At 41.2% G+C, this 27,977-nt stretch overlaps 2 protein-coding genes across 3 annotated transcripts; one reads left to right on the forward strand and one right to left on the reverse strand.

Moving 5' to 3' along the window:
- Positions 1-763: 763 nt before the first annotated feature.
- nubpl (nucleotide binding protein-like) lies at positions 764-26,119 on the reverse strand. 2 transcript variants are annotated; one of them, XM_088925957.1, is made up of 11 exons: positions 26,045-26,119; positions 22,607-22,754; positions 21,847-21,881; positions 21,339-21,429; positions 21,064-21,103; positions 20,874-20,964; positions 20,643-20,736; positions 14,227-14,312; positions 5,653-5,773; positions 5,035-5,117; positions 764-2,969 (listed from the first exon to the last, which is right to left on the reverse strand). In XM_088925957.1, the coding sequence occupies exons 1-11, from the start codon at positions 26,117-26,119 to the stop codon at positions 2,907-2,909; spliced, it is 927 nt and encodes a 308-aa protein (XP_088782083.1). In that variant the 3' UTR covers positions 764-2,906. The 2 variants fall into 2 exon arrangements, with proteins under 2 accessions (XP_088782083.1, XP_088782082.1); XM_088925956.1 differs by lacking the exon at positions 26,045-26,119 and adding an exon at positions 23,600-23,993.
- dtd2 (D-aminoacyl-tRNA deacylase 2) lies at positions 24,540-27,082 on the forward strand. The gene is made up of 3 exons (XM_088925958.1): positions 24,540-24,650; positions 25,192-25,261; positions 25,734-27,082. Exons 1-3 carry the CDS (start codon positions 24,540-24,542, stop codon positions 26,057-26,059), a joined length of 507 nt encoding a protein of 168 aa, XP_088782084.1. The 3' UTR covers positions 26,060-27,082.
- Positions 27,083-27,977: the final 895 nt, after the last annotated feature.

The raw sequence follows: 27,977 nt of genomic DNA on the forward strand, positions 1-27,977 counted from the left end.
GAAGCGTGTGGTTAAAATCACTGCAGCTCAAGGAAGTGCCCCAGTTATAGAATCTAATGATTCTCAACTTTTTTCACTATAGGATGTTTACAGTGGATCACTTGTTGCTTAAATAATCCAAATACTGTACATCTTCTGTTTTGAGCTACACATTTAATCAGGTGAACTTCATCTTTTATCAATGATCTAATTACACTTGAGTTTTACATACAGTATACTAGAATATGGACCACGAATAGGGTCATCCCCTGTGTTACCCTCATTTTGTGAACAAATAACTCTTTTCAGGTTTTTGGGCTTCAACTTTTTATGTTTCTTTACCAGTTTTATATTTCTTTACCAGATTGTTAGATATTTTGTTGCATCACACCTTTCCATAAAACACTTTGAACAGTAAGAAATAATCCTTATTACCCTTCAGGGCCAATGTTATGAAACAAACACAATGAGCTACCTGACATTTGACAAAAAACAAAGTGTTAATTTAAACTCATCTCAGCTGAAGGAAGATGTGGAACAACAACTCAGAAAGCACTTCCTACTTGACGTATTTAGGAACACTGGGGACAGGACTGTGATCTAGGCAGTGGACTGTAACATTACTACAAAAGTGATGAGTTTACTTTACCTTTTTTGATTCCTTTTATTAAAATTTCACAGATCACTAGCATGTTCATATCTTTTCTAGCCCTGTGATTGTTGCCTTATTTCATAAAGTAGACTCATGAATGTATGATCACACAGCTGAGAACAGAGAGCCAGGAGAGATTCAAAAGTTCATACAGTTTACTCCAAAACACCACAATATATTCTGAAAAAGACTTGATCTTATACAAGACCGAAGACATTATCAGAAAATCCAGAGACTCGAGCCAGAGTCCAGGGGACTCCAGGAAAGAATAGTCCAGAGAAATTTGTTGGGACATTGGAGCACCCTAATAATATTAATCAGCTTCTTTCTACAAATGAGGCAGACTCCTGCCTTTAGTCTTGCTAAATATCTGCTTTTAATAACTGTATTGGTTGACATTTCACAATTTAACATGAAATTCTACATCAAAATGTTTTCGTGACTTCAAGGACAACATCCTAATTCTATTCAAAATATACAGTACAATAGAGTATTTTAATGTGGGCAGAACATGGCTTAATGAATACAGTGGGAGGCCATAATTCTATTTCTGTGTGTGCAGTTGGCAGCAATAAACTGGCACGGAGAGGTTTTATGGTTTTGCAATATCTCAGTTCAAAGTAAAAAATGATTGCAAGAAACAAAGCAAAAAAAGTAAGGAGTGGTGGACCGAAGAGAAAACTTCTGATAGTAATGGGAGGATAAGGAGTATTTTGTCGTGAACACAGAAACATTTTAATTGTATATTTTTGTTCTTCTGGTGCAGATTATTCTGTCTCAGAACTCTTTATGTTCCCAGATCTGTGCAGTGAGTATGAATGATAACGCAAAATGTACACATTAGATTTGTCAAGTACAATATGGAATACTACAAAATCAGGACAATTAGCCATAATTAACCAATCCTTTCCTCAGAGGAAAAAAAGCCATATAAGACAATAGAAAAAATTTAAGACCTTAAGACAAAAAAGAACTGAAAGAAAAAAGTAATGTTTCCAAAGTAACTCCATCTCTTGAGGAAGATGTCTTTAAACACAGCCATGCTTCATTACTTTTCTTCAACCATTTCTGTGTTCCATTTTGTGAGAAACTCCATAGCAGGCGCACATTAAACATTTAGATTAAACAGAATGTACAAAAGTCAGCAGAGGCAGCCAAATTCAATGAAATGTCACCACTGTTCCCCTGGCTTTTAAATGACATAGAAAAACTCATCTGAGCCATAGAAAGGGAAAACAATTTTCCTCTTTTTGTACTGAATGCAGAGAAGGGCACCTGTCAAGTATACATCAGAAACTTCTTTAAAATGTCACACAAAGTATTCTCATTCCACATGTACATCTCCTTAGTCTATAATTCAAATGAATGATATTGGAATAAACTGAGTAACATTGAAATGAACTGTAATAAAATAGATGGCAATGCACCATATTCAGCAGTAAGGCCAACAGCATAATCTCTTTACAACAAAACAGGCTTTTTTTAAACAAAAAACTAAAAGTCTAAAAAACATGTTTAGAATTAAATGTGCTGTTTTCTCTTTTCAGATGATTCTTCATTCCTAAAAATACACAATCCGTTCACTTCAAAAAATTAATCTGGACTTTCCACTGTTTGCTCTCTTTTGAGGTCTTCTCCCTCTTTTGCCCTGATCAAGGCACATCCACTCCATGTGCCTCAAAGTGACACCTTTAAACACTTGCCAGAGACAGAGAGAATGAAAGATGAGCACGAGTAGAAGGTGAAATATCAACATGGGAGGCAAATGATCTCAGCTTGATCACATAACTCAGGAATGGGGAGGACTTCAGCTGAAGACAAGCATGCACTGTGATAGAAACATACCGATTTGACATGTAAGTCAAGAAAAGGGAAGGTTTCCAATGCGCGAGAAATGTTCAGGTGGTTTGTCAGGTGGTTGATAAGAGCAGGGAGACGCAGTAGGAGAGCAAATAGAAACGAAGTACTATAGCTCTGGCACTGAGAGTTCTGTGAGTGGAAGAACAATGAGGCTGATGAAAGATCAGAGTGCGTTAGATATGTTCCCAAGGAATGAAGTAGAAAAATGGAACTGCTCTTTGTCTCAAGGTCTTTGGCAGATTATGTGATGCTGTCAGAGTGTGTGACACTGCTCATCGCTCGCAGCAGAAGGTACCTTGCCCCCTGCTCTGAGGGCTCTGTCTAGGGCCCTAGGCTCTGGACTGAAACTCCTGCCTGTTGATGGCAGGAGGTCAGGGGACCCAGCCTGGAGCTCCTGCCTCCTCACTCCTGCTCTTTAGCCCGGCAGAGAGGCCAGGCGCCTCACCACCTCCTCAGCAGCCCTTCGGTAGGCTCCGGCCTGGGAAACACAGGAAATCAGGTTAATCTCCCTCCAGCTCCCATTGGCAGGACACAAACCCCCCAGAGAACTTGGGACATGGTCTGCCAATCTCAAGTGTCTAGGTTAGGAATGCTGGATACAGAATCACTCTGCCTCCCCAGCTCGTTCAAAGGTGCAATTAACACAAAGTATATGTTAAGCACAGAACATTTTTTGCAGGTTTCCCTTGGCTTTAAAGCACTTAAAGAAACCCTTCTGTCTCCAGCAGTGGGTGAAGCCAGTGTTCTGCTGGCATGTGTGATAAGTACACAACTGTTTCTGATTCCAAAAGTGGAATCAATTACTGCAATCTCATTTTGAGACAAAGGCCCATTTTCCCTGTGGGCAAACAGTAGGTAAACTTCCCATCTAGTTCATCTGTTATGGAATGAGCAGTTTGCCCACAGACTGCCCACAGGGAAAATAAGGGCTAAAGAATTCTAAACAGTTTTTAAACAGTTGCCTTTTTATGAAACACAATTTCCAAAGCGAAAATACTATTTAATGTCATGCAGTGAGCAGTATGTACAGTATGCCGAGCTTTTTTAACAACAACAATTTCACTTTGAAAAAAAGATGAGCAAACCAGTTCCATAGCGAGAACAGTGGGGTGTATAGATCAAGGGAGTGCGCCACCAGTGTTGCAGCGTAAGAAGGTTCCACTTCTCCCTCCACCTGAACTGTTATTTACTAAATTGAACTCCTTATTGCTTTATAGGACAAGTTGAAGCCTATCCTTGTTCTTGGGAAGCTGAAAATCTAAAGAGACCAATAATAACAACTGGACATAAGCCCCTGAAGACTAGAGTTGGGCTCTCTGGGTTAGATATATTTCTCACAAACAATCAGTATTTGTTTTTCTTTTAATTCAAAATACTAAATATCTACAGGACACCAAACCAGAAGCTTCAAGCAATGTTAACAATTGTTATTACACGGGGGTTGCGATTAGCTGTATTGCATCAGGTGTGTGGTGTAGTGAGGTAAAAGCAGGAACAGGCACACATCCCAGTTCCACACCGGTGTGGCTGAGGGCAGGAGAAGATGAAACACCATAGGAACAGTCAGTCCTGACAGAATCTCTCCCAATCAACCAGTCCGCTACCCCAGAGATTAAAACAGCGATGCAGCAGAGTAGTAATTAAGGAGGCCACTCGTTACTGTCCATTTAATGACCAGCTAGAGCAGTTACAGGGACGAAGGGAAAGCTGGTAATTGCAGTAAATGGCTGTCAGAAGAACAAATAGTCCCTTCTAGTGAGACCTTTCTCATTTTTCAAACGACACAACTTGTTCAGCACTAATCTCATGCAATGTATGCACGCATACTGTACACACTGATTTTTCCTATGAAATGTGTCTGATTCCTTAAACAGCATAGCAAATCAGGCTGAGAAAGCTCTTTATGACTTCAAGCAACACTGTGTCAGATAACATACTGTAAATATATTAAGAGCTAATTTGTTTTCCATACAGCTAAATAACAAATTCCAATGATAATGTTTACCCAGCTTTACACAATGGCTTGAACCTCACTGGTAAATAAAAGAAAAAAAGATGTTCTGAAAAACCTCCTAACAAAACAGAGCCCTGAAATAACACCTCAGTCCTGCTCTTCATAGTGATGAACAGTTAGATATAAAAACACGCTGAAAGGAAAGTCTGACCAGTCGGATTCTTTTCTTCCAAGAGGTGGAACAGGCTGTGATGACTGGTCTGGCCTTGAAACCTGACCAATCCTAGCTGAAGCTGGCGAAGCAGATGCAGAACAACAAGGATGACCATATTTTACCAGAATAAATCACGTACAAAACAGGTCTTTGCGGTCTTGAATGACCAGAATACATTGCATTTAAAAAACAAAAATTACTGCTGCAGTTCCATGCTTCAGTATCCAACGTACTTAAGAAAACTAGAGAGGGAACAGGTGGAGGGGGGCATCATTTGGTATTCCAATTTTGCAGCAGCTGCTGCCTCACATATGCAGTGTATCATTTCAGAGCTCTGATTCTAGGCACCCTGTAGTTTAGTGAAATTAAACAAACCTCTGGGCTCTCAGGGGAAGACACGACGACTGGCTGGCCACTGTCTGACGTCTCTCTGATATTTATGTGCAACGGGATGTCGGCTAGAAAAGGGAAAGGAAAGCCGTTGAGAGGAGAGAGTGAGTCCGCAGGCGCGCCACCCGTCTTCTGGCTGCTCCTCTCGGTGTTCGGCAGTGGCAGGGCCCTTAGTAGATAAGCCTCAGCAAGATGTGCTTTGATGCAAAAGGACCTTGAACATCACAGCGAGGCGCATCACGCTGATCCCCTCCACCCCGACGCCACAGGGGAACGCTAGCTCACACATCTGCATGGATTGAGGGAGCTCTCCGGGGAAACTCTCCCAAAACTGCTAAATATCGAATGGGTCCAATCCCCTAATACATGACAGAGAGCTTTAATAAAATCAGCTGCCGTGGCAATGACACAACACAACTTAACGACAACACCAACAGAGAGAAGCCAAGCACCGTCTGGGAGCCTGATTTTTGTGCATCGAGCAGAAGGCTGGTGATGAGGGCACAGCAGCACCAACCAGGGGATTTATGGGCTGCTCACTTTCAATACAGCAGGGCTGTGAGTAGAATACAAATCGCTGCCCGGACGGAGGAGTGTCCTCACCTAGCACCTCCACACCGAGGCTCTCCGCCAGCTCCCTCGCTCCATCAGCTCCAAATATATGGCTCTGGTGCTGACACTTCGGACACTGGAACACACTCATGTTCTGAATGAGCCCCAGCACCTGTGAGGGGAAAGTTATGCCAATACTCAAACAGGATAAGAAAAGACTATTAACCTTGTGTTTTGCTACACCAAGGGAACTTAATAGAAACGGTGCTTTTGGATTGTGTTTAAGGGCCAAACCTGAAACTGCCGACTGACTGAAATGGAGTTTCCTGAGTGCCTCCTTGACCATGTGGACAAAAGGGCTTCCCATGGTCCTGGAGGCACAGCTGTGCTGTCTGTCGTTTGCTTCAGGTGCGTCTGTTACAAAGCTAACGTTACCCCACGGTACATATTTTGCAGTTCAGACATTGCTTGCATCTTCTGACGTTTCTGTGTTGTGACCACCAAACACTTCCAATTCACCCACTGAACCAAATTTTATGTATTTTATTGGCATAAAGTTAGTTGCTATAATGTGGAAAATGTTACTGTGCTTTTCTCTCAGCGTAGCGGTGAAAGTGGCTGGATTTCTGAGGATCTCATCACTGGAGGTTGGTGCCATCAGAGCTTGGGTTTTGCAATCTGGATACAGTTCAAGTATAGGGGGAATTTTGAAAGTGCTTAAATACTCAATATTGGATTTTCTTCATTTTAACAAGGTATTCTCTCCGTACACTGAGATGCAAATTGAGTCTGGTTCAGCTGACTTTGATAAATGTGGCTCAGCACCTTTGGTAAGGAGCCAGCTTGGCTTGTAATGATGCTCTTGTTTTCCCAAGATTAAGCTTTTCTAAACACATCCCCATACCTCACAAAGAAAGGACTATCTGAAACTCTCAGGACCTGGCATCCTAACAATTAGCATCTAACCCAGCTCTTTGAAATAAATAATTCAAGCATGCAAAGTTATTTACTTCTTACTCGGGGGGAAAAATGAAAAAGAATTATTCAAGTCTATTTCCTCTTCCACCTCTCCCTCAGTCATTTTAGAAAAATTAATTGGTTCCTTTAGGGCAGGACGGATGATTAAAAGTTACATGTTTGATTCACGTGCACTTAAATCTTTTAAGAGATGAAAAGGAAATGGCAGCACAATTAGAGTCTCACAGCAATGTTTGCCGAGCTAGGGGTTAATCCTGGAGAGAAAACAGGCTTTCTGCTCACACTGTACTGGTCAAGTATAATTAGCAGACCGTCTCACAACAGACTGACTCCAAGTGAAGGAATGGGCAGATGAATGAGAGCCGGGTTTACACACAGCCTTCCTGGAACAGCACAGATTATTAAAGGAGACAGCAAAGCTTAACACTGACAGTAAAAAGGGCTCTTCTAAAGTGGAAAATAAGAGAAGTCTGATCTCAGCGGGAGGTGTACAGTTTTGAAAAGATTACAGCAAAAATGACAGCAGTGTAACAATTATGTACTGAGAGCACACCAAGCTTATTAGACCAAAGTGAACCCATGCACGGCAAACACCTTTGATTTGAAAATTATCCTTGTTAAAACAAGGCCTGGGGTATCAAACCCAATACCTGCAAGGCCTAGGGTCTTTGTTTTGTTGCAACTTCAGTAGATAAGCAGCATAATAACTGTGACGAATACGTATATGAGAAATATAACATATAAGAAGATGAATGTAAGACAATATACTAGAAAAGATAAGATAAATCTAATCACCGCCTTGGCTGAAGTCAAATTTAATGTTGCTTCTTACCCTAATTCTAAGACAAAAGTAAAAGTCACAAAATATTACTCAGAAGTATTCAAAATGCATATTAAAAGCTCATTTACATTGAATTACGTACACTGTGGAATTTAACAGTAACCTAAGTTGTCAGCATCATTTTTATCATTGCAAAGTGTGCATCACAATTCATTTTATACAAGGTGGTCTTGCATAAAATAGATGTTAGGTGTAGGCGTTACCAGTTTATTATTGTATTTATTGTTATTGTATTTTCTCTAGTTCGTTATAGATGCTTAATGTTTTTTTTAGGCTCTGCACCCATTGATGAGTAGTTTGTACTAGATGTTGATTAGTAGTTGATTAGATCAATGTTTAGGGTAATAACCAGAATGTTATTAGAATGTTAGAATGAGAAATTACTATGTGTTATGAGAGAAAACCCAACAATCATTGCTTTGTTTAATGAATCATTGTTAATTTCTTAGGATTGTCTTATATTTACATAATAGTGCAGATTTTCATTTATTTCATTTTGCAGCTCATAAGACGTTAAGGATCAAATTAAGTTTGGACCAGTGATTACAACTAGGTAGTTCACAACTATAGTTTCTGCAATGCTCACAACTATGTTTTGACCACTTATTCACGAATCCTTTGTAACGTTTTGCACTCAGGCCCTATTTTTTGGATGATTGGTGTAGAGGTCGAACACAAAACCTTTTCCAACATGCACGTCTCACATTTTGGTTACTGGTTACAAAGAGGGTCAGTCTATGGTTATGTTCGGATCTAGTTAAGGTCAGAGCTCGTAGATAGCAGAGGTAGTGTGTTAGAACTTACTTTCTGAAAATTTTCAATTGTTTCTCCAGGTTGGTGTTACTATTGGGTTTGACAAAAATCTGAAACCACACCTCACATTGTTTTAATTAGGTCACAGGGAATTTAACCACTACTATGACTGAAGTCAGAGCTGAATGGCACTTCTAACCCTATCTAAACCCAGACTCTGTTTACAACTGTAGGATTAGACTTCCCCTTGAATATAGGGTTAAGCTAAAAGACACAACTCACTGCTACACTGCTACCATTTTTTAATTAAATTGATATTTTAGGTTACACCCAACATGAACAAGACACAAGATAGATCGGATTACATACAGCTCATTTAATAAATATTGTCTCAAGGTATAGTTCTGGATAGAAACCAAGAGATTGAAAAAACATAAAAATAATTTATTTCTATAATATAAGGAACAGTGCCAGCAATTCGCTGCTTTCTTGGCCGACCATAAATTGTTAATGTATTGGTTACTTCAGGTACAACAACAAAAACTGAACAAACATTGACTTCAATTTAAAACAAAATGTGCATATGTCTTCACCACCAAAAAATGTAATGTTCAAATTACAATTTAAAATATCAAGAAATAAATGGAAAAACTGAAAGATTGGAACTGATCGTTTGGAAACTAAATTTGAATAAAACAGAAGCCTTTTTACCTCTTTGCACGGTGGCCTGGAGTAGACCTCTTGAAGAAGATGTTTTAAAAGCCATTCTCCACACGCTGTTTCATAGACATTCTCACTTAATTCACAGCAGGACAGAGGTCAGATTATCAGTTGCTATGACTACAGGTAGATAATACAGTCCAGTGGCCAAGACAGCTTGTCAATGACTTTAATTCAGGTCAATTTTAGGGTGGTGTCACCATGGAAACCAGAGGGAAACAGGAAAACCACTATTCCTTTACACACGTGATGTAAGAACACAGCAACAAGAATCGTACAAACAAAAGGAGAATACCTTACTAATTAACGAGGCACAATCCAATAAGATCCTGCAGCAGCACAAGCTTGCGTTACTTTACCAAGTTTGGAATTACTCCTTATTTCTAATTCCAAATCTGGCATTGCTGATCTTTAACCAACCGGCTGCACCACCATCACTCTTGCGTCAGCATGGAAGGAACAAGCACAATACTTGTTTTGCTTCCAAAACTTGCTACGACCAGTTATCCGTCCCTTTTGTGCACTCTCTCTAAATTAAACACCACCTGCTTAAATGCTTAACTTGCTTGAAATGCTTATTTCTCTGCAGCAGATCGACAGACATGTTTGATAAATCCGGGGGTACTGGCTGGTTTGCTGTTGTCCAGCTTCTGCAGCCAGGCTGTTATTAGGCCTGTGTCAGCAGCAGCACGAGAGGAGCTCCCACTGATCTGCAGATATGAAAACCCTCGCTTGTGGAGGAACTGTCATGCCGAGCAGAATGACAGACACTAGCAGAAAAAACCCTCCAGCAGACTTGTTTACCCCCTCAGCCCCCTGACATGCAGAAACAAAGGAATCTTTAGCTTTTCGCAACCTCAATGTAAAGGCCAAGTGCAAAGCAAATAAAGGAAATTTTAACTGTGGCTTCCAATGAGCAACCGTTGAAATTTAAATATGTAATTTGGCAATTGCTTAATAGGAACAGCTTAATTAAGAGCAGGGTCTTGACTACTGCATCACTCCCTGATCCACTCTTTCAATTCTTTCAACAAAACCGTCCCCGAGACGAACTGAGCTCAGTGTGAGAAGATTACGCAGTGATGCCTCCCCTGTAATGAGATATATACAAGAGAAACTGCCCTTGGTAAAATGCAGTAATAGGTCCTGAAAACAAATTACCCTAAGTTTCAAAACACGAAATAAGCCATAAACCACACAGAACCATATGTTTGATCACAGCAGGTCTGGAGTCACGGTGCTTTCCAAGGTCTGAAGACCCTGTATCCTGTGTCACACATGATATCTGAAGTTTCTGCAAGTGGTGCACAGCCCCAGCAGAAAAATCTCATGTGAGCTGTGCAGTGCAGGTTCAGGTTAAATGAAACGAACCCAGTCAATGCCTGCACCCAGTGCACCAGCTTCGTCACAGCAGAGGGAGGGAGGAAATTTCAAAAGAAATACCTCACTTCCCTGTCTCCTCTTGAAGCCCCAGTGAGTTGGGGAAAAGAGGCTCACTGAAACGGTTTTGATTGACAAAGCCGGAATGGAAATGATCAGAATTTGTACTTCAGTCAGAAGTACTCATGCAATTTTGCCTTTACCTGGTTAAAGTGCCTTAGCCCTGTAATGACATTTTATTGGCATCGTCCATGAAAAAGTTACCTTTAGGACTGCATGCACATTGACAAACAAAAGCCGGACGAGTTTTTAATCAGCAATGAACCATAAAGGGCGAGATTAACAGAAATCTAAACCAAGTTTCTTAAACTCTGTGATTTAGATTCTGTGACTTTCAGCTTTTAAAGAATACCCAACTCTTGCACACACCTGCACTGATAGAAAAGAGCAGAGGCTTTTATGAGGCAGAATTTAAAGCTAAACTACCGCACCACCAGCTAAAACAGCCTTGGTCAAAGCAAGGGACGGAATGAAAAATGTACCCATGTAACAAACCAAATATTAGTAATACCGAAAGTATTATTACAGTCAGTACTGGACGCTGGGCAGCAGTCAAGGCCCCGCTGATGAATGAGCTGAGAAAACAGGCAGACAAAGGCGAAATGTGAGCACGCCCCACGCCATCCGTCACACAGACACCCCAGACCAGCCAATAAATGAAGCGTGCTTTCAACTGGGACACGCTTCCATGTCTGAACACTCACCTTTCTGACGGAGCTCTCACTCACTGGCGGTCTAGGTGAGCAGGAATGCATAGATAAAACTGCGCAGGAAGTCTGTCAGCAGTTTTGATTTAGTGCTGCTCCAGGGTGCTATAGACAAATGGCTTGTAAGAAAATGTATGTGCTGGAGCTCCACTGATCACTCATACATGGCTCATCACTCATACATGGCTCTCCAACAAGAGTGCCATTCTGGTTTCCGGAGCAACTACTTACAGATGGGAATGGGGGTGGTTAATGTACTAAATGTGCTAACATATTTTATGTCATCTGTGATGGAAGTTGAAATATTTGTAAATTTTTCATTTTTTTCCCCCCACTTGTTTTGCAAACAGCTTTAGCCTCATATTCTAAGCTCTGGACTGGCTGAATTTAAAAAAAACATAACAAAACAAGAAGAACATTCTGGAGGAGGAGTATGGATTAACTTACTACTGTGTGTCCTTATTATCTCAGCACGTCCACCTGACCGTTTCACCCATGTGGCTGTTTTCATCCGTGTGCTGTGCAATCTTGTACCAGAGCCCGAGCACTAATTTTTGTTTGTACAGGATTTTTTACTTGTGCTGAAATATCTACCACAGCTGTTCCTTCGCCTGCTGCAGCTCAAAAAACATTGTTTCTACTGCATTTCCCAGCTGTTTTTACAGGCATACAGCTCTTAAAATGGCAAAGTCCAAAGAAAAAAAAAACTGTAGTGATCAGTATAGCGGTGTCACCTTACCAAGTCGTACCTTTATCTGAGTGAAGTCCTATTATGTACTTGAGTATATTGACCTTGTAAGTAGATAAGACGAGGCAATTAACAAAGGACATGAGGGATCACAAACTACGCCAAGCTATGAAATAATTTTTACCATTGACACTGTAACTTTTAAGAGGAGATATCAGAAAGCCAAGAGCACTTGTATTATACAGTAGGTTTGAAAGCAGGAATTTCAGCTGCTGATTTGAATTGGGAAACATTCTTGACAACCATTTATGCCCACTAAAAGCTGCCCGTGAGCAGGTTATGGGGTTAACTGCAGCTCTCCCATTTCTAGCACTAAAATCATCATATACCTAATCTGATGTGAAAAAGACAGACATATTTTTGTGAATAAATATCTATGGTAACAGAGCATGGCTCTTGGCACTTGACCTACTATAGATATGCTTTGCAAAAAGAAAACGGCGACAATTTAATTTTAAGTTTCTCGGAAATGCTTAGGTCTTTGTGGGTTTCTGGTTCCGAGGTAGCAGTCCAAAATTAAAATTATTTTTCAAAAAAATGAATTCACCATTCTGCAACATGCTCACATTCATTAACTCTGCTTATTGACATAGATCATGAGCCCTGTGACTATTTTCCACACAGAACTGCAGAAGAAAGCCTTCTCAGGGAAAATCCGTATCTGGGAATCTATGTGCGTGCTTTCTCTTTTCAGATACATGGCACACGCACAAATCCTGAAATGGGTCCGCTGTGGTAGCTGTGTGTGGGAATGTTCCAACTAAGCAGATGTCCAAGGCAGACAAGGCAGTGTCACGTTCGGGTGAAAAACAGAAACTTCTAGGTGAATATTGTTCCAAATCAGCCACAGCACTCCGCATATCCTGAATTCAATCCTTCCAGATTAAGACTTGGATAAATACAATTGTCTTTTTTCCTGGCTATTTATGTATGTATCCTATGTATCTTTACCTTGTTAGCTAGAGGACTTCTTTGATCACTGCCTGTCAACAGCAGAACTAGCACAACTGTATCGGAGATACTGTATTAGTTTCCCAGGCTTTTTCCAAGCCCTGCAGAGGGAAATGTGGGTTGCATTTAATCACCAACTAGAGACACCTGTGTAGCTTTATATATTCTTCATTTGACCCTCCACCTTCTTCAGTGCATTGAACAGTAAAAAAATGCAATAAATTACATAGTATAATAAGTAAAAGATTTAAATAAATATTCAATTACATTAAAGCAGTATAAAAACAGGATAGCATTTGCCATAAACAAATTAATAATCCCTCACTTTGATCAACTATAACAAAATTAGCATTAGTTTTATGAGCATAACTGAGCATAAATGGTGCTTTTTTGTGAACAACCTTTTTCCAGTATAATTCTCTAATAATGCGATGAGCCAAAATAACTCCAGCCAGATAACCTTACCTCCATCACTGTGTTCTGAGAAAAAAACACTTCCGCATCATAACCTGCACATCTTCTGGACAGAACATGTTGAAATTGTCTCAAGTCTCAAATGCGGCTTAATGTACTTCTTGTGTAATGCATTGTAAAACATGCTGTTTTCACATGAACAAGTCTCCGATTCTAAAAATAAAAGGCCTTCAAGGTTCTTGGCTATATTGTCTGAAGTATACAAGAAACACTCTACATGAAAGTTGATTCTGCAAACAAGCAATCATGACAGAGGCTGATGAGGGTACAGAACAGGTCTTGCTGCAAGGATCTCTTGGAAGATGCCAGATTCCTGCACCATGAAAACAGGTGTAAGAAGAAGTCTAAGAACTGACCAAGACCGGCATCACACTAAAACAAGGACTAAAATTTTAATTACTTCCATGCCTTCGCTAGCAGATACAAAACTGATTAGCTATTGTTGCAGCGGCGCAGTGCTTCTTATGCTGCTTTGAGAAATCACCATTATAGGTTGTGTACATGAGAGTGTGGCAAAAACATGGGACGAATTCAATAAAGAATAATTACATATACGCTTCAGAGAGCTGATGTTGCAGATGTGACAGAGATAATACTTAATTGCTATCGGAAGCAAGAGAGAGCGAACACTCTGGGAAATGTTTGTTCTGCACTTAAAGAGAAGGTTAGGAGGCCAGCTGAACATCTGGGACCCATCTTCCAATGTACGGAGACAAGGATGCACACAACTGGATCTATGATTTGCAATTTGCTTATTTTTAAGCACAGCCAAGAAAACAGATTCTTACGAGATTGTACTGAACTGGATAAAAAAAATGGATAAATGCCACAACATTAAATCGGACAGCTCATCCCTCAAGATCAACAAGATAACAAGAAGAAACTAATCAGGGATCCACAAATCAGGCACTCCTGCGTCTCCGCCCCCAGGGATGCACGCTCTTCGCAGACCAGTGATATTTCTTTTCACGGTCCCGGCAGATCGCACCTGGTCGGGAGCTGGCAGGCCTTACCGGCACGTTCACCTTCCTGAACATCTCCGCTCCTCTGCGCGCGTCCAGCAGGGCCAGGTCCTGTGGAGTCGACACCACCACCGCCCCTGAAAGAGGCAACAACATTTGGCTTTGCGTGCCTAGCGCAAAAACAAAAAAAAAGCTGGCCTACATTATTCTCTTCTTGGAAGACAAACTTCTCACTTCCAGCTGACATGAGATTTACATCTAGCTCTTTTGATTTCACTAATGGACATGGAACATGAAATACACAAGTTCCACATTGTAAACTGACCAAAATATAGAATCTCTTCATTATTCTCCCACAGCAAACGAGATTCTGATCTCACGGTAGTAAGAGCACACAGCAAGAATTAGCTTTGTTATAGAACTACAATATTAATGTAATCATGTCGTTGGGTCAAATATTGGGTCAAAGAAAGAACAGATAAGACAAAAGAAAAGGTTCATCAGGCAGTATTTTTAAGTGTAGGACACCAACATGTCCTGAGTATTACTTAATCACTAGGTTTCTACTGTGACACACCCTTGCACAGAGGCAGGCAGCGTGCCCATTCCACATTCCACACAATTAACACTCATTTAATTATCACTCCCGATGGTCTATCTACAAAGTGATTTAGGGCATCTCTGTGGCAGCTCCACTGTCACAGTGGCCTCCTGTTTGGATACACTGGGCAACTTGCCACAATATTTAGATGTAGAAACTGACATTCCCTGTACAGTTAAACACCTCAGGATCGAGTATAACTCATTTAAACACAGTTCTGTACATGTCTCTTGGTACAGTGGTACTGATTATTCCAGATTGTCCCTTTCTCTGTGGTGCTGCAGTGGACTGGCATCCCATCCAGCACAAAAGCAGTTATATGCTGCCTTGTGCCCTGACTTTATAGGATACGTTCTGGGCTGCCACAATCCTCACCAGGACAACTGGCTTTCTGAACATAGAGGGATGATGTGTCTGTCTGCAAAACATACATTATTTACTGAAACATGCTATAAAAAAATGATGGAATACAAAATTCTTGATTTTAAAGGAGCATGTCAATCACTGCTTCTGCATTTTAAGGCGCAACATGCTTTCCTGTGCTCCATTTTAAAACCGGGCAGCCAGCCCATAGTTTAGAGGTTCAGAAAATTTGGCACTGCTTGAACACCGCCTCCTTATGAATCCATCAGATGGAATATTTGAAGGAAGTCATTTATCAAAATAAAGTTAAAAGCCTGAAGGAATTTTCAGTTCGCACACTAAATATGTCCAAGAAAATCTGCTAAAGACAACACAAATTCAGAAGGCATCTTTCTGTCTCCAATATTTTCGTTAAAAACAGTTAATGCACTTAATCACCCATATCACTCTGCAACTCACAACTGTCAGCCCACTGAAGCTCAGCAGGTGTGAGCCTGGTCAGTACCTGGATGGGAGACCTCCTGGGAAAAACTAAGGTTGCTGCTGGAAGAGGTGTTAGTGGGGCCAGCAGGGGGCGCTCACCCTGCGGTCCATGTGGGTCCTAATGCCCCAGTATAGTGACGGGGACACTATACTGTAAACAGGCGCCTTCCTTCGGATGAGACGTAAAATCGAGGTCCTGACTCTCTGTGGTCATTAAAAATCCCAGGGCGTTTCTCGAAAAGAGTAGGGGTGTAACCCTGGCGTCCTGGCCAAATTTCCCATTGGCCCTTAACAAACATGGCCTCCTAATAATCCCCCTCTATGAATTGGCTACATTACTCTGCTCTCCTCCCCACTGAGAGCTGATGTGTAGTGAGTGTTCTGGCACACTATGGCTGCCGTCGCATCATCCAGGTGGGGCTGCACATTGGTTGTTGTGGAGGGGATCCCCATTACCTGTAAAGCGCTTTGAGTGGAGTGTCCGGAAAAGCGCTATATAAGTGTAAGCAATTATTATTATTATTATTATTATTATTAATGATAAGTGTTAGTCATGTACATTTAGTAAAGACAACTACAAATGGAGCTACAAACAAATACATTCTGAATTCGTTAAAGAGAATCTCAGCTTTTTGGTCAGATTTAAAGGTTTAATCTAAATTGCCTCATTATAAAACAGAACCAATTATCATCATGAAGCTTTTCCCCCTTGGCATTGATTGAAATGTTTTGAATTTACTAAGTCTAAGTGAAATACCTCTGGGGAATGATTAGCTGTCTTGACATGAAGTACATCAGAAATCTGGTTGTAAAACAGCCCAGAGGGGTTTTCTGAAATTCAGGTAACCTAATCCCCCTCTGAGTAAGCTAAGAGCTAGATCCAAACAACCAAGTGATAGCCATCTTTTTTATTTTCAATAGTTATTTTATGTAACGCCAGGCACAGATGGCTGACTCCAACAATGCTCTCAGAACCTTCAACGAGCACAAAAAACAGAGAGAACTATTTTTGCTTCTTCTAGCTGTTGACATCAGATTCAATTATGTTCCACTGCTCATCTCCCTGGTACCTTTACAACTGAAAAGTGCAGACGTGTCACTGTAAATCTGCTCAACGTGTCCCCCACTGTTCCGAACACCGTTTTGATCTGATCATGAATATTTGTAATTAAAAACCAGATGAGCGCAGCTTCGCAAAACAGAGCATGAACAAAAACAAAATGGATCACTGGATGGAAAATGTGAACTTGCCGACCTGAAAAGCAGCCCCAGCTTTTCAGAAAGGGAAATTCCTACTCAGCTTAGAAAAAATGGTAAAGAAATCTAAACACTTCAAACTAACCTTACAGACCACACAGCATCAGCACTATCTAGCTGTCATATTTCATACATCGGGTGTGGCTATACTGGTAACAAAACAGAATTCCACTTCTATGACATCATTTTAGTCACATCTAGGGTTAAAAGAATAGTTTCAGTCTTTCAGTGTTTCTTTTTCAGCGTCCTGAAAAACAAATACTAACAAACTGAGGAAATGGGGGTCCCAGCTAATTCAGCATGTGATAATATCTAAAGATGATAAAACAGCTCTCTGTTCATCAGATGAATCAGAAACACATTCACTTTCCTTATCTACATCGCCTCTTTTTCTAGTAAGCAAACCAGGCACAAGAATGGTACCATGCTTCCAGCCTTGCCCTTTTCAAAGATTTGCAATATAAATGGGATTTACTTCACTCTTTGCAATCTTAAATGGCTTAAACTATGCATATCCCAAACATTCTGCCACTCATTACGCAGACAATGAGAAGCAGCTTGGTGCTGGAAGGCTTTTGGAAAGTCACTGTTCCAGACAGGAGCTCAGCCTGCAGAGAGGGCTGTAGTGTGAGAGTCTGCTTGCCTGCTGCAGACAGCAGGTGCAGGAGTTCAGCAGGGTGAGGCTGTTGGTCTGATAGGTCAGGCTCCAGTCTGGGATTGCCAGCAGCACGAAGCCAGGGAGATTCGGCATGAAAGCTGGGAATGATAAATGGATTGATATACTGTACAGCGTTTGGCACACGGGACCCTCCAGTATTACAGCTCACAGCTGGCCGAGGATATACTGGAACAGAATGAAGAGACCAGCTCCCGGCCACTGCCAAACACATTACAATATAGTGTAGCTGCAGGAAAAAAACACCCTGCTCTCTATTTAGCTTTGGGCAAGATTCTGCTGTTGTAAAAGCGACAGCTGTCAGCCGAATGTGCTCTTGACATTCGCCACATGCAACATTCCCTCTGCTCCCACCACTGCACTTGTGTCAGATGGGCTCTTAGCACTAGACTCATTTCTGGTAGGGCAGACTGGTCAAAAAACCAGAAGCGGGCCAGTGTCGTTTAAACCAATTCGTGTGGAATTCCAATGTGGTGGGTGTACACGGAGGCAGACACAGTCGCATACTTACATCACCTGTGTGCAATGGAAAACAAAAGTCCATGCTTGAGCCTCAGAGCTCATCTGGACGGAGCTGAGCTTGGCTGAATGTTAAGCATACTGGGTGTACACCGCCCCCCTGTGGACTGTCACCCCCCAACAACACTCATGCCCATCTGTTCAGCTTGGTGGGTTGGAGCAATAACTGGAGAACTTCCTTCCACGAGGGTGTAACAGCAGAGTCTCGCACACCCATCGCAGTGCCCTAACCATTGCTCTGCACTGCCCCCAGGGGGCACTATAGTACTCTTTAAAGACCAAGGCACAATGTTTTAAGGGAGCACCAATACAGTATGTCCACCTGTACACTGAAAATGCCAGAATAAAAATGAGAAACACTGGAGGTGACAGGGTTCCTTATGCTGAATGATAAAAACTTTCAGCCACCGGCTCCAGAGCTGGGAGCGAGGGGGGAGGGAGAGACGGCTCGGCTGCTGGGGGGAGCAGAAAGTATACATTTCTTTCTTTGTTGGGGTTTCTTTTACTATGGTACCAATGCCAGCCACAGGGAAAGTCTGCCAGGATGAGAAAGTACATATAACATCAATTATTTCAAGATTTATTGAGAAAGGTTTGCAGGAGGAGAAGCCCTGGAGGCCAGGCATTGTAAATCGCCCCTAGGGTGGAAGAGGAGAGAAAAGAGGGGTTTTTAAGGACTCATTCTCTTTTGTTCTTACGGTAAGCAGGGGCGCAACTCAGGCTGATGCCAAGTTTTCAGAAAGAACCAGAATTTAGTCCACACACAATCATTTGGAGTGACAGAGCAGAAATGCACACAGTTTTCCCACAGTTACCCTCAAGGAATTCAAACCATTGAATTTCCATCCCAGATGACTCATCTCCATTGTTGGAGAAACGAAAAAACAACACTGTTTTATTGCCATCAGAAACAAAACTGAATGAATAGTTCCTGCGCTGAATTCCACAGATCTCCATTTCATGTTGTTAGAGGCAGTATTCATGAGAATATGTTGCTAGCAAGTCCTTGATAATCCGGCAGGATATAGATTCCTTTGTTTCCATAGCAGTGATTTCTTGCTTCTCAGAGGGGAAATGTGAATTGCAGGTTCTAAACTTTTATCATAAATGTGCCTTTTGTAATTTACCTTTTGATGCCTTGTATACTGACAACACTCACTTTGCTAAGCCAAGTAGAGTACAGCACATATTTATATACACACACAAGGGGACTGTCATTTTGCCGTCTGCTGGTTTGCAGCCAAGAGATTTGCATACAGAATGTCTTTTTTTTTCTCTCCAGTGAACTGTTGCAGTTTACCAGGAACAATGAAGAAACTGTGCACTGAGTCCCCCTAGTGGAGGACAAATTACCTACATCAGAAAGTTCCCAGAGTTTACAGAAAAAAAGCAAAAAGCAAGCCACTTGCAATACTTTATACATGTAAGCACGCTTAGCATTGCATTCTTTCATAACAGCAAGAGAGTGCTTGAACAGAAAACAGAGGAAGGGGTCACAACCCACTTTTCTGTCCACAGCTCTTGAGATGTTAAAATTTATTGTGATGGGTTTTTCCTCCTTGTTTGCTAGGAGGTCTATTATGACATGAACAGTGCTACACCATTTTGCGTGCTGTATTTAAACGTTTTTGTATTTGACAACAGCATTGTGTATTCAGGAAAAAAAAGAAGGAAAACTATTTTAAAAGTAACTATTTTGCCTGTTATTTTTCAGCTTACTTTTACCTGCTGGGGAGCTGTTAAGTGCATTGCCTGTCACAGATGCAGTTCAATACAGATTCCAGTAGAGGGCAGCACTAGACGGTTTGGCAATGTACCTTTGGTCTGTGGGCAGCACTGTGGGCACTTTTGACCAGAATATTGTTAATGAACTATCACAAAATGGTTCAGTGCAGTCAGACGTACAATCATTCATCTGTATGATAATTACCTTGAAATACAGAAAATATTTTATTTCAGTAATTATTTCATTTGTTTCACGCCTGAAATGAAGAAAATACTGTAATTCAAACTCATGAATTCAAACTTAGCTGCTAATCAGGGTCAGTGGGTGTTATACTGCACAATAACTGCTTTTAAAGGAGTTTAAAAAAGCTTTAAAAGAAAAATCAAAATATTTATTTTTAAGTGAACTGTCAGCTTGTTTAATTTGAAACAGAAAGTGTAAAAAACCTCTTCCTCTTGCCTGTTGAATCCCAAGTGGCATTTACTGATCTGCATTCCCCACAACATCAAGTACATGATGCATTACATTTTTAATAACCCCCTCTGGAAATGAAACGCCCCTCCAAACATTAAGCTAAGACAGCTACTCGTGAGCTGAAGTTTTAAAACCTTAAGAGCATGAGCAGGATAATCCATTCACTCTCAAAGTAAATCTTTCTTAATATAAACCAAGTTATCTGTGCAACACCCTGAAAATACATCTCTCCCTTTCCTCTTTATATAATCTTCTTATAGAAACACTTGACATACTTTACTGAATTACTTTTTCTTCATTTCTATACCCGTATTTCTCACCATTCACACAGTGAAGAGACATTTCCTGCTGGGGTTTCTATGTCCTACCTGCTATGGGAATATTCTGGGTGACAGACAGCTGCACATCTCCTGTGCCAGGGGGCATGTCCACAACCAGGTAGTCAAGGGTACCCCAGTCTACCTGTGAAATAAAGAAGCATAACATGTCACATGTTTCCAGCACACAATGATCATCATTCCTATCCTCCAGGAGTAGGGCAAAAACAGGCAACTTCCGACTTTTACCCCCACACACTGGAAAATAATGTGTCTCCTCACCTGTCTTAACAGCTTCTCTATGGCTGACATCACCATGAGCCCTCTCCACACCACTGGGGCCGTGTCCTCCACAAGAAAGCCCATGGACATGCTGGCACAGAAGGGTTAGGGAAAAACAATCACTGGAGCCATTAAGTTCATCAATTAATACCTGCCGAACACGGCTAATTCTAATACATCTTTAACTTACCAAGGAATGCCAAAATTCACCAGTGGTCTCATCAGGTTTTCTGAAAATGAAAAATATTGTGTGAAAAAGAGATCTGAGTGGGTGTGTCTACTAAAATGGTTATAAAATATGGATCATATGAATCGGTATAACTGGTGTACATATGTGATAATGTACCAGCCACATCTGAACTGCATCTCCCCAGCTGTAAAAAACTGACACTGGCTACTACAAAAAGCTACGCTTATGTTCACGAAACCACTTCTTAACGTCTGTGAGAGAACAAAGAGACTTACTGTCTGTGAGCTCAGGGGTCCCTCTCAGGTTCATGAGTTTGGGGATTGAAGGACCATAAACGTCTGCATCCAAGAGCCCCACTGACTTATCCTGTTTCAAAGGAGAGAAGGTGCACTATCTTCAAATGACCAGAAATACCTTCTGGCAGGTATGTGCATGCCACAAATTCTCAGAACAGTGCAACAAGACACAGGGGATTGTCTTTTGCCATGGAGATGGAAGGGAGTGTACTCAGAGGAAACTCAGAGGCTCAGAGGGAACAAATTAAAATACAGTCTTCAGAAGGAACAAATAAAATAAAAGAACACAAGCATCCTGTTTAGATCTGGAAACAGGAAAGCTTCTTAAACCGTTCTAAAGATAACAGAAACACAGCTGGTCTTCTTGCTGTGCATGAGGACACTTTGCAATGCAAGCTTCACATACAGTGTGCAAGTTACACCAGACTGAAACATGTCATACACGGGGAAAAAAGCAGGCATTTCAGAAAAGGCTGAGGATAATTACCAGGTCATTAGCGGCGAGTCCAAGAGCCAGGTTCACTGCAAAACAAGTTAGAAATTGATGGTAATTTGTAGTCTGTGAATTATAAAATGAGGACAATTAGTATGATGAAAGTAAGTAATTAGAAAAAGAATTGAGTAATTATGCCTGCCGTAGGAGCACGATTGTGTCTCTTCAGGAGTGAAGCTGTGTCGCAGTGCTGGAGGTAAGCAGCAGGGGAGGCACCTGTCTGTTCTCTGGTACCATGCTGTGCCAGAGATAACATGGTGCTCGTGTTCCCTGATGACAGTGGGGGTTGCTCCTGTTGTTTATTACAGTTTATTTGCATTTGCATAGCAAGGTGGCATCGGGATCTGGTTCTGAGATTGATTTGACTGATACGTCTTATTTGAGACTTTTTGCCCCACTGACTCTTTTTGAAAGCTGAAGCCTGCTCTGCCCAGACGAAACAACTCAGCGCAGTTCATCAGACAGGGGAGGAATGGGGCCGATGACAACATCTGGCGAGGAATAGCTCCTGGAAATAAACCATGTGGATAATAGCCTTGCATACACTTGTAGATTTTTAAGCCCAGAGTGAACAAGAAGCAGAAAAACATGTCCAAATAACCCTGCTCCAACTGGTAACACTCGCGTTGTCGATCATGTTCAGTTTTTCTCACTGAGCTTTAGCTGTGTGCATGGCGGTGTGTGTAGCCTGTGCAGTACGCTTTGGGAAATGAGCTGCAGACAGTTGTAAGGCCCCTATAACTGGGCAGCATACCTGCGGTGGTTGACTTCCCCACACCTCCCTTTCCTGAGGCCACAACAATGACCTGCTTCACCCCTGGGATGGGCCTCTGACGGGGCAGACCTCTGGCCATGTGCTGTCTCTGCCTCTCCTGGAGTGTCAGCCCGTCAGATCCCGAGGCCTGGAACGAGCAGCGGCCCAGTTCTTAACTTGTCATAGAAGCGCTGTCCCAGTCTCAGTTCATATGTAGCTATTGTACATGGAAGATCATCAGGGGACTGGAAACCCCCAGCTGTTTCAAGAACGTAGTCTCATGAACACAGTCCATCAATACCATCAACTGAGAAACACTGCCATGGAAATCAGACTCTGCAGGAGCAGATCTGGCTGTCTTAGATCGAAGGCAGGACTTGGATTCAGTTCTTCACTCTCTTAACTCATCCCGCTGATGAGATCAGAGAAATCATTAATCATGAAATAAAGGATTTGGAAAATGGAAAAGATTTGGAATGAACTTGAAAAGACACCACTACTCACAGTCATAGTGAACACTGTAGTTAGTCAGTACTTCTGAATGATGCATATATTTTGACCTGTTCAAATAATTACTTATATGCTTATTTTCTTTACATGTACGTATATTATTTTTAACATAGTTTTACCACATTTTCCAATACAATAATGAAAGTATCGTGCTTTATTTAATTCTAAAAACAATATAACTGCCAAGGCTGCCAAGGTTATTCGTTTAAAACTGTAGGTCTACGTGACATCAGGGGCACTGGTGTTTTAATAACATTATACGAGATAGCATCATTGGAAGCAACCTTTAAAAACGTATCAAGTGCTGCTGTCTCCCTACACTGTTAAATGAAGAAGTGATGTTGTTTACGCAGACGAAAGAGTACATGTAGAAGGCTTCCTTATTTATTTTCTATTTAATCATTCATGCATATCATTACTCACAACTAATGCCATAATCTTTGAAGTTCAAGCGCCTTTACAACAGGTCACCATTTGTCTCACCTTAAAGCGAACACAGTAATTTATACAGGCTGGAAGGACAGATTTTTCTCCCGGCACCGACAGTAGATGGGCTGTGTTACAACTGACAAAATGTCTATGAACATGTAACAAACGGCTGCTAAACCTTAAAGCCATTTTAAATGCAGTTATGAAGCACCAAAGGCACCGAGAGAGCGCAGCAGATAAATTGGCGATTTCTGATGACGTTAAACTCGTCTTCAGAAACTCAAACGTTTGTAAACGAGGAATGCATGTTCAAACAAAACTAACGATCGTTTCTTCAATCTTATGTTTTCTTTTTTTCCCGTTTTCTCCCAGGTTACGGTTTTTCATTGCACGTTTTCGGAACAAATACATTCCAAGCTACACAAGACGCAACGGGTTTGTTTGTAATGTGTCAACTGCATTACAGTCTTGGATTATGGACCACAACCGCACACTAAATCCGATTTGCCCATCGGTAGAGTCCGGTACGTTTCGTTATTTCCGCTGCAAAAAAAGGTATTATTTGCCGAGCTCCAAGAAAGTGCGTTTCTTTTTTGAAAAAAATACAACACAAATAGCGCGTCGTCTTGCTGTTTTAAACACCTCATACTAATTTTACTTTCTAACTCTGGTTGTGTATGAGTACACTGGTGACCGAAGGTTTTCATGGTTTTATATATAAAAGAACTCTTAACATTATGGGCATGGGATTTAAATTCCATTAATACCCTGTGCAATGGCCACCTTTCCTGAAACAAGTTGCGTTAGAATTAAAAATCATTCAAAACAAGAAGTGGGTGATAGAAGTGTATCCATGAAAGTCTCAGACTCATTGTGCTCTACGGTCTGCGGATCTTGTATCACATCCATTGCTCGATATTTGACAACACGGCCCGAAACATCGAGAAATGGGGTTGTGCCACCTAAATTAGGTCCGTGACACTCCCTTATAATCATGGCAGAGAAGACGGCGCCTGTATCAGCCAGAGTTGTCTTACAGCAATGCTTGCACGCAAAACTGCAGGTCAAACCTGCAGAAGTCGATTCGGATGCGGAGTGGGTTGAGGTACTGTTTTTATAAATAAATACGATATATATTAAAGAAACACATTTGTTTGAATTTGATGTATTGGTACAAGCGATTCCCTGCTCTTTAAATATATCCGCCGGCTATTAACATTATACGTATTTAATAAATGTATTTTTGAATATTTCAACTGACTGAATATTGATATCCCGCCATAGATCTTAAGGAAGCAGATATTCAAATATGTGCAGATTTTCGCCGTGCTGACGGGATTGTTATAAACGTTAGTTCAAGTTAATTGTCATTAGGTTCGTACACAGGTATATGGTATATTAGTGCATATAATGCATATCCTATTCAAAATCATTGTAGCCCTAAGTAAGCTTTCAAGAATATGTAAGGTGGGAAGTTAGTATTAAGTTGTTGTTGTTGTTGTTGTTGTTTTAGAAATAAAGGTGTGTTCCATTCTAAAAACAGCCCTGTTTAAATAGGAACTTCGTGGGAACTGGTAAGCAGTGCAAAGCCTTGAGTACGTGCTGTGTTTGCTAACAGTCAAGTTTTTTTCCCGTTTCAAATGTAGATTCAGAGAGGAATGGTGATTTACATCTGCTTTTTCAAGGGGGCCACGGAAGGAATTATTCCCAAAATGGGTATGCTGTAGTCTGTGCTCTTTTTTCTTTTTTTAAATTATATAAATATGATAGAACATCATTTAAAAAAAAGGTTCAAGTAGGCAGTCGCGTCAGCGTGCGTAGGCTGCAAGGGAACAAGTAATAGGTTTATTCCGTGCTGGACAAAGAAGAAAGGAAACACAGCGTTTCGGCTGTGGGAACGTTTCCTTTCTTCTCTTTTCAGATTGGAATAAACCTATTACTTGTTCATTTAAAAAAAAAAGGTTTGGCAAATCAATGTGTGGTTTGACGTTGCTCACCAAACACAGAGAAAGTGCTCAAGTGGTAACCCTTGCGACCCAGTTAAAGAGCCTCTAACCCTGGATATTCAGTTTTCTTGATCAAGCGCAGTTATCTATGAATCTGTCACAGCTTGCTGGTGACGGTAACGATGCTGCCCTGGAGCCTTTTCCCTTCCTAACCAGGTGGCACCCTTGCGCTGTCTTCCCAGTGAGCGCGCTGTTAAACGTGAAGCTGTGCGAGCTGGACTCCGGTAAATACGTGTCGGTGCTGGATCTGCCCGGCCATGTGCTGGTCGTCCCCCAGGCCACTCTGGGCGGCAGAGCCAAGGGGAAAAGCATGCAGTACCACGGCAACATCGACAAGGAGGACGGCAAGAGGCTGTACGAGCTGTTCGTGTCCCGCTGCGAGCAGCAGCTGTCCTCCTCCGGCGCCTGTGTGGAGGCGGGGGTCACGGTGAAGCACGGGACCTACGGCAACAGGCAGGTGCTGAAGCTGGACACCAACGGGCCTTTCACCCACCTGATGGACTTCTAGCACAAGGCTCCGCTGTGCTGCTTTCTCATTGAGGTCCAAAGGCTGAGACGGGAACAACATTTCTGCCGTCGCAGAATGTCAACTCAGGGGCTCCCTTTTTAGGGATGCTGGTTTAAAAAAAAAATGTCGGTTTTGGGAAGACCTGGGGGGAGAAGAGAAACAGACCGGTTTACTGTACATATCTAGTCCCATGTTTTGTGAAATGAAGTTGATTGTGATGCTTCTGACAATGTGTAACAGATCTGTGCCTTGAGATTAACACGTCTGTGCATTAACGCACAATGGCTGTACGGTATTTAAATGTGAGATTGTATAGTATAGGAGACATTTGTATTTCCAGCTAATGAGTTACTGGGGAAAAAAAAATCTTTTGGTCATATGGGTGATGAGAATTTTTTGTATGATTCGATTTTGATTGTAAATAATGGCAGTGTGTCAGGTTCAATTCACTATGAATTTGTAATGACTCTGCATATGTTCACAACATGTATTTAATATAATTGCCTAAAGTTAAAAGGTAAATGAATTGCTGTATTTATTATTTGTACATTCACTTGCTGGTTTGTACTGACCCCTTAGGAGTGTGTAGGCCTGAAACATACTGTACTTCTCCAGACTCCGAGACACAGTGAGTCATTCAATTGAAGCTCCTTTTAAAACGTAGTTAAACTCTTTTCATTAACATCACCAAGAAATATCTAGAGGAATCTAGTGTATGTGTCTTACAGTATACCCCTTGTTGCATTAATCACATGAAGTTGCAGGAAATGTATAGTAAAATGACAAAGTTGTGTTGTGTAGTGAGTGGGTGCAGCAGGTTCTGTAAGAATCTGGCAGAAAACAATTCCCTGCCTTGGTGTGGTGCTCTTCAACCTAGAGGATACCAAAGACTTTATCGACAGGAGGGGATCAGCCCTCAAACAAAAGTCACATTTCCTCGCACTTCTGGGACAAGTGTAAGATATAACTGCATACCTGTTAGTTGGCAATTGATGAAAAAATAAAAACATGACTACACTGAAATTACAGATTAGATCTTTCTTTAGTGTGTGTTAATTTTAGTAAAAAAAAAAGGCCAAAGTGTTATCTTACATTGTCAACTGTTTCAGAATACCTGTCACTCTGGAAAGAAGCCTTTAAATGTGTAAGATGTATAGTACCCTGTAGTGTTCCGATAAAGGTTTCACAATAAATCTGTATCTGATTAAAACACTGAATCGATTTTCTGCAGTGATCCTGAAGGGCAGAAAATTGATATGTGTATTAAATCATATCTGGGATGCAAATGCAGTACTACTGCAGTGTCCAACCTTCTACATGACATTGGTCTGCAGTATTTCTACAAGTGTTTTTTCACAAAATCTCTGCACACACCATCATTGTTTATATGTCACTGTTCCTTCTCATCTCCACGCCGTTAACATTGAACTGCAGCTGTGAATTTCTTTTGTTTAGATTTTTTTCCTGGTTGAGATGAGGTTGAACATTTTCCTGAGCCACATTTAAGAGAAGATAGGCGGAAGCTGCAGGTAAAACCATGCAAGAGTAAGAGTACGAGGAAATTAAAATGATAAAGCAATCTGGCTCATCTCTGGCATTGTGTTCCGTGAAATTTTCTTGGAATTTAATGTGCTTCAGCTACATGATTGGGTCATTTTTTTTCCTGTCATGTCCTGTTCTTTGTGTCGAAATAATCCAATTTCTCCCCAAAATGCATCACCTACTAATTATCTGTATCCGTGTTTCATGACTAAACTTGAAGTAGCCACCGTGATTACCTAGGGACTTAAATTGCTCCTTTTTTACTGTGCCTTACAGACTGTATAAAGTCTTTCTTCTTTGGTCTGTTCTCCATAATGCTATTTTCAGCTAATAGTTCCTTGATTAGAACAAAGGAAAAGAGATCTGAGATATTGAA

The sequence above is a fragment of the Atractosteus spatula genome, chromosome 9, assembly GCF_055471065.1.
Source record: "Atractosteus spatula isolate fAtrSpa1 chromosome 9, fAtrSpa1.hap1, whole genome shotgun sequence".
Taxonomy (NCBI): domain Eukaryota; kingdom Metazoa; phylum Chordata; class Actinopteri; order Semionotiformes; family Lepisosteidae; genus Atractosteus; species Atractosteus spatula.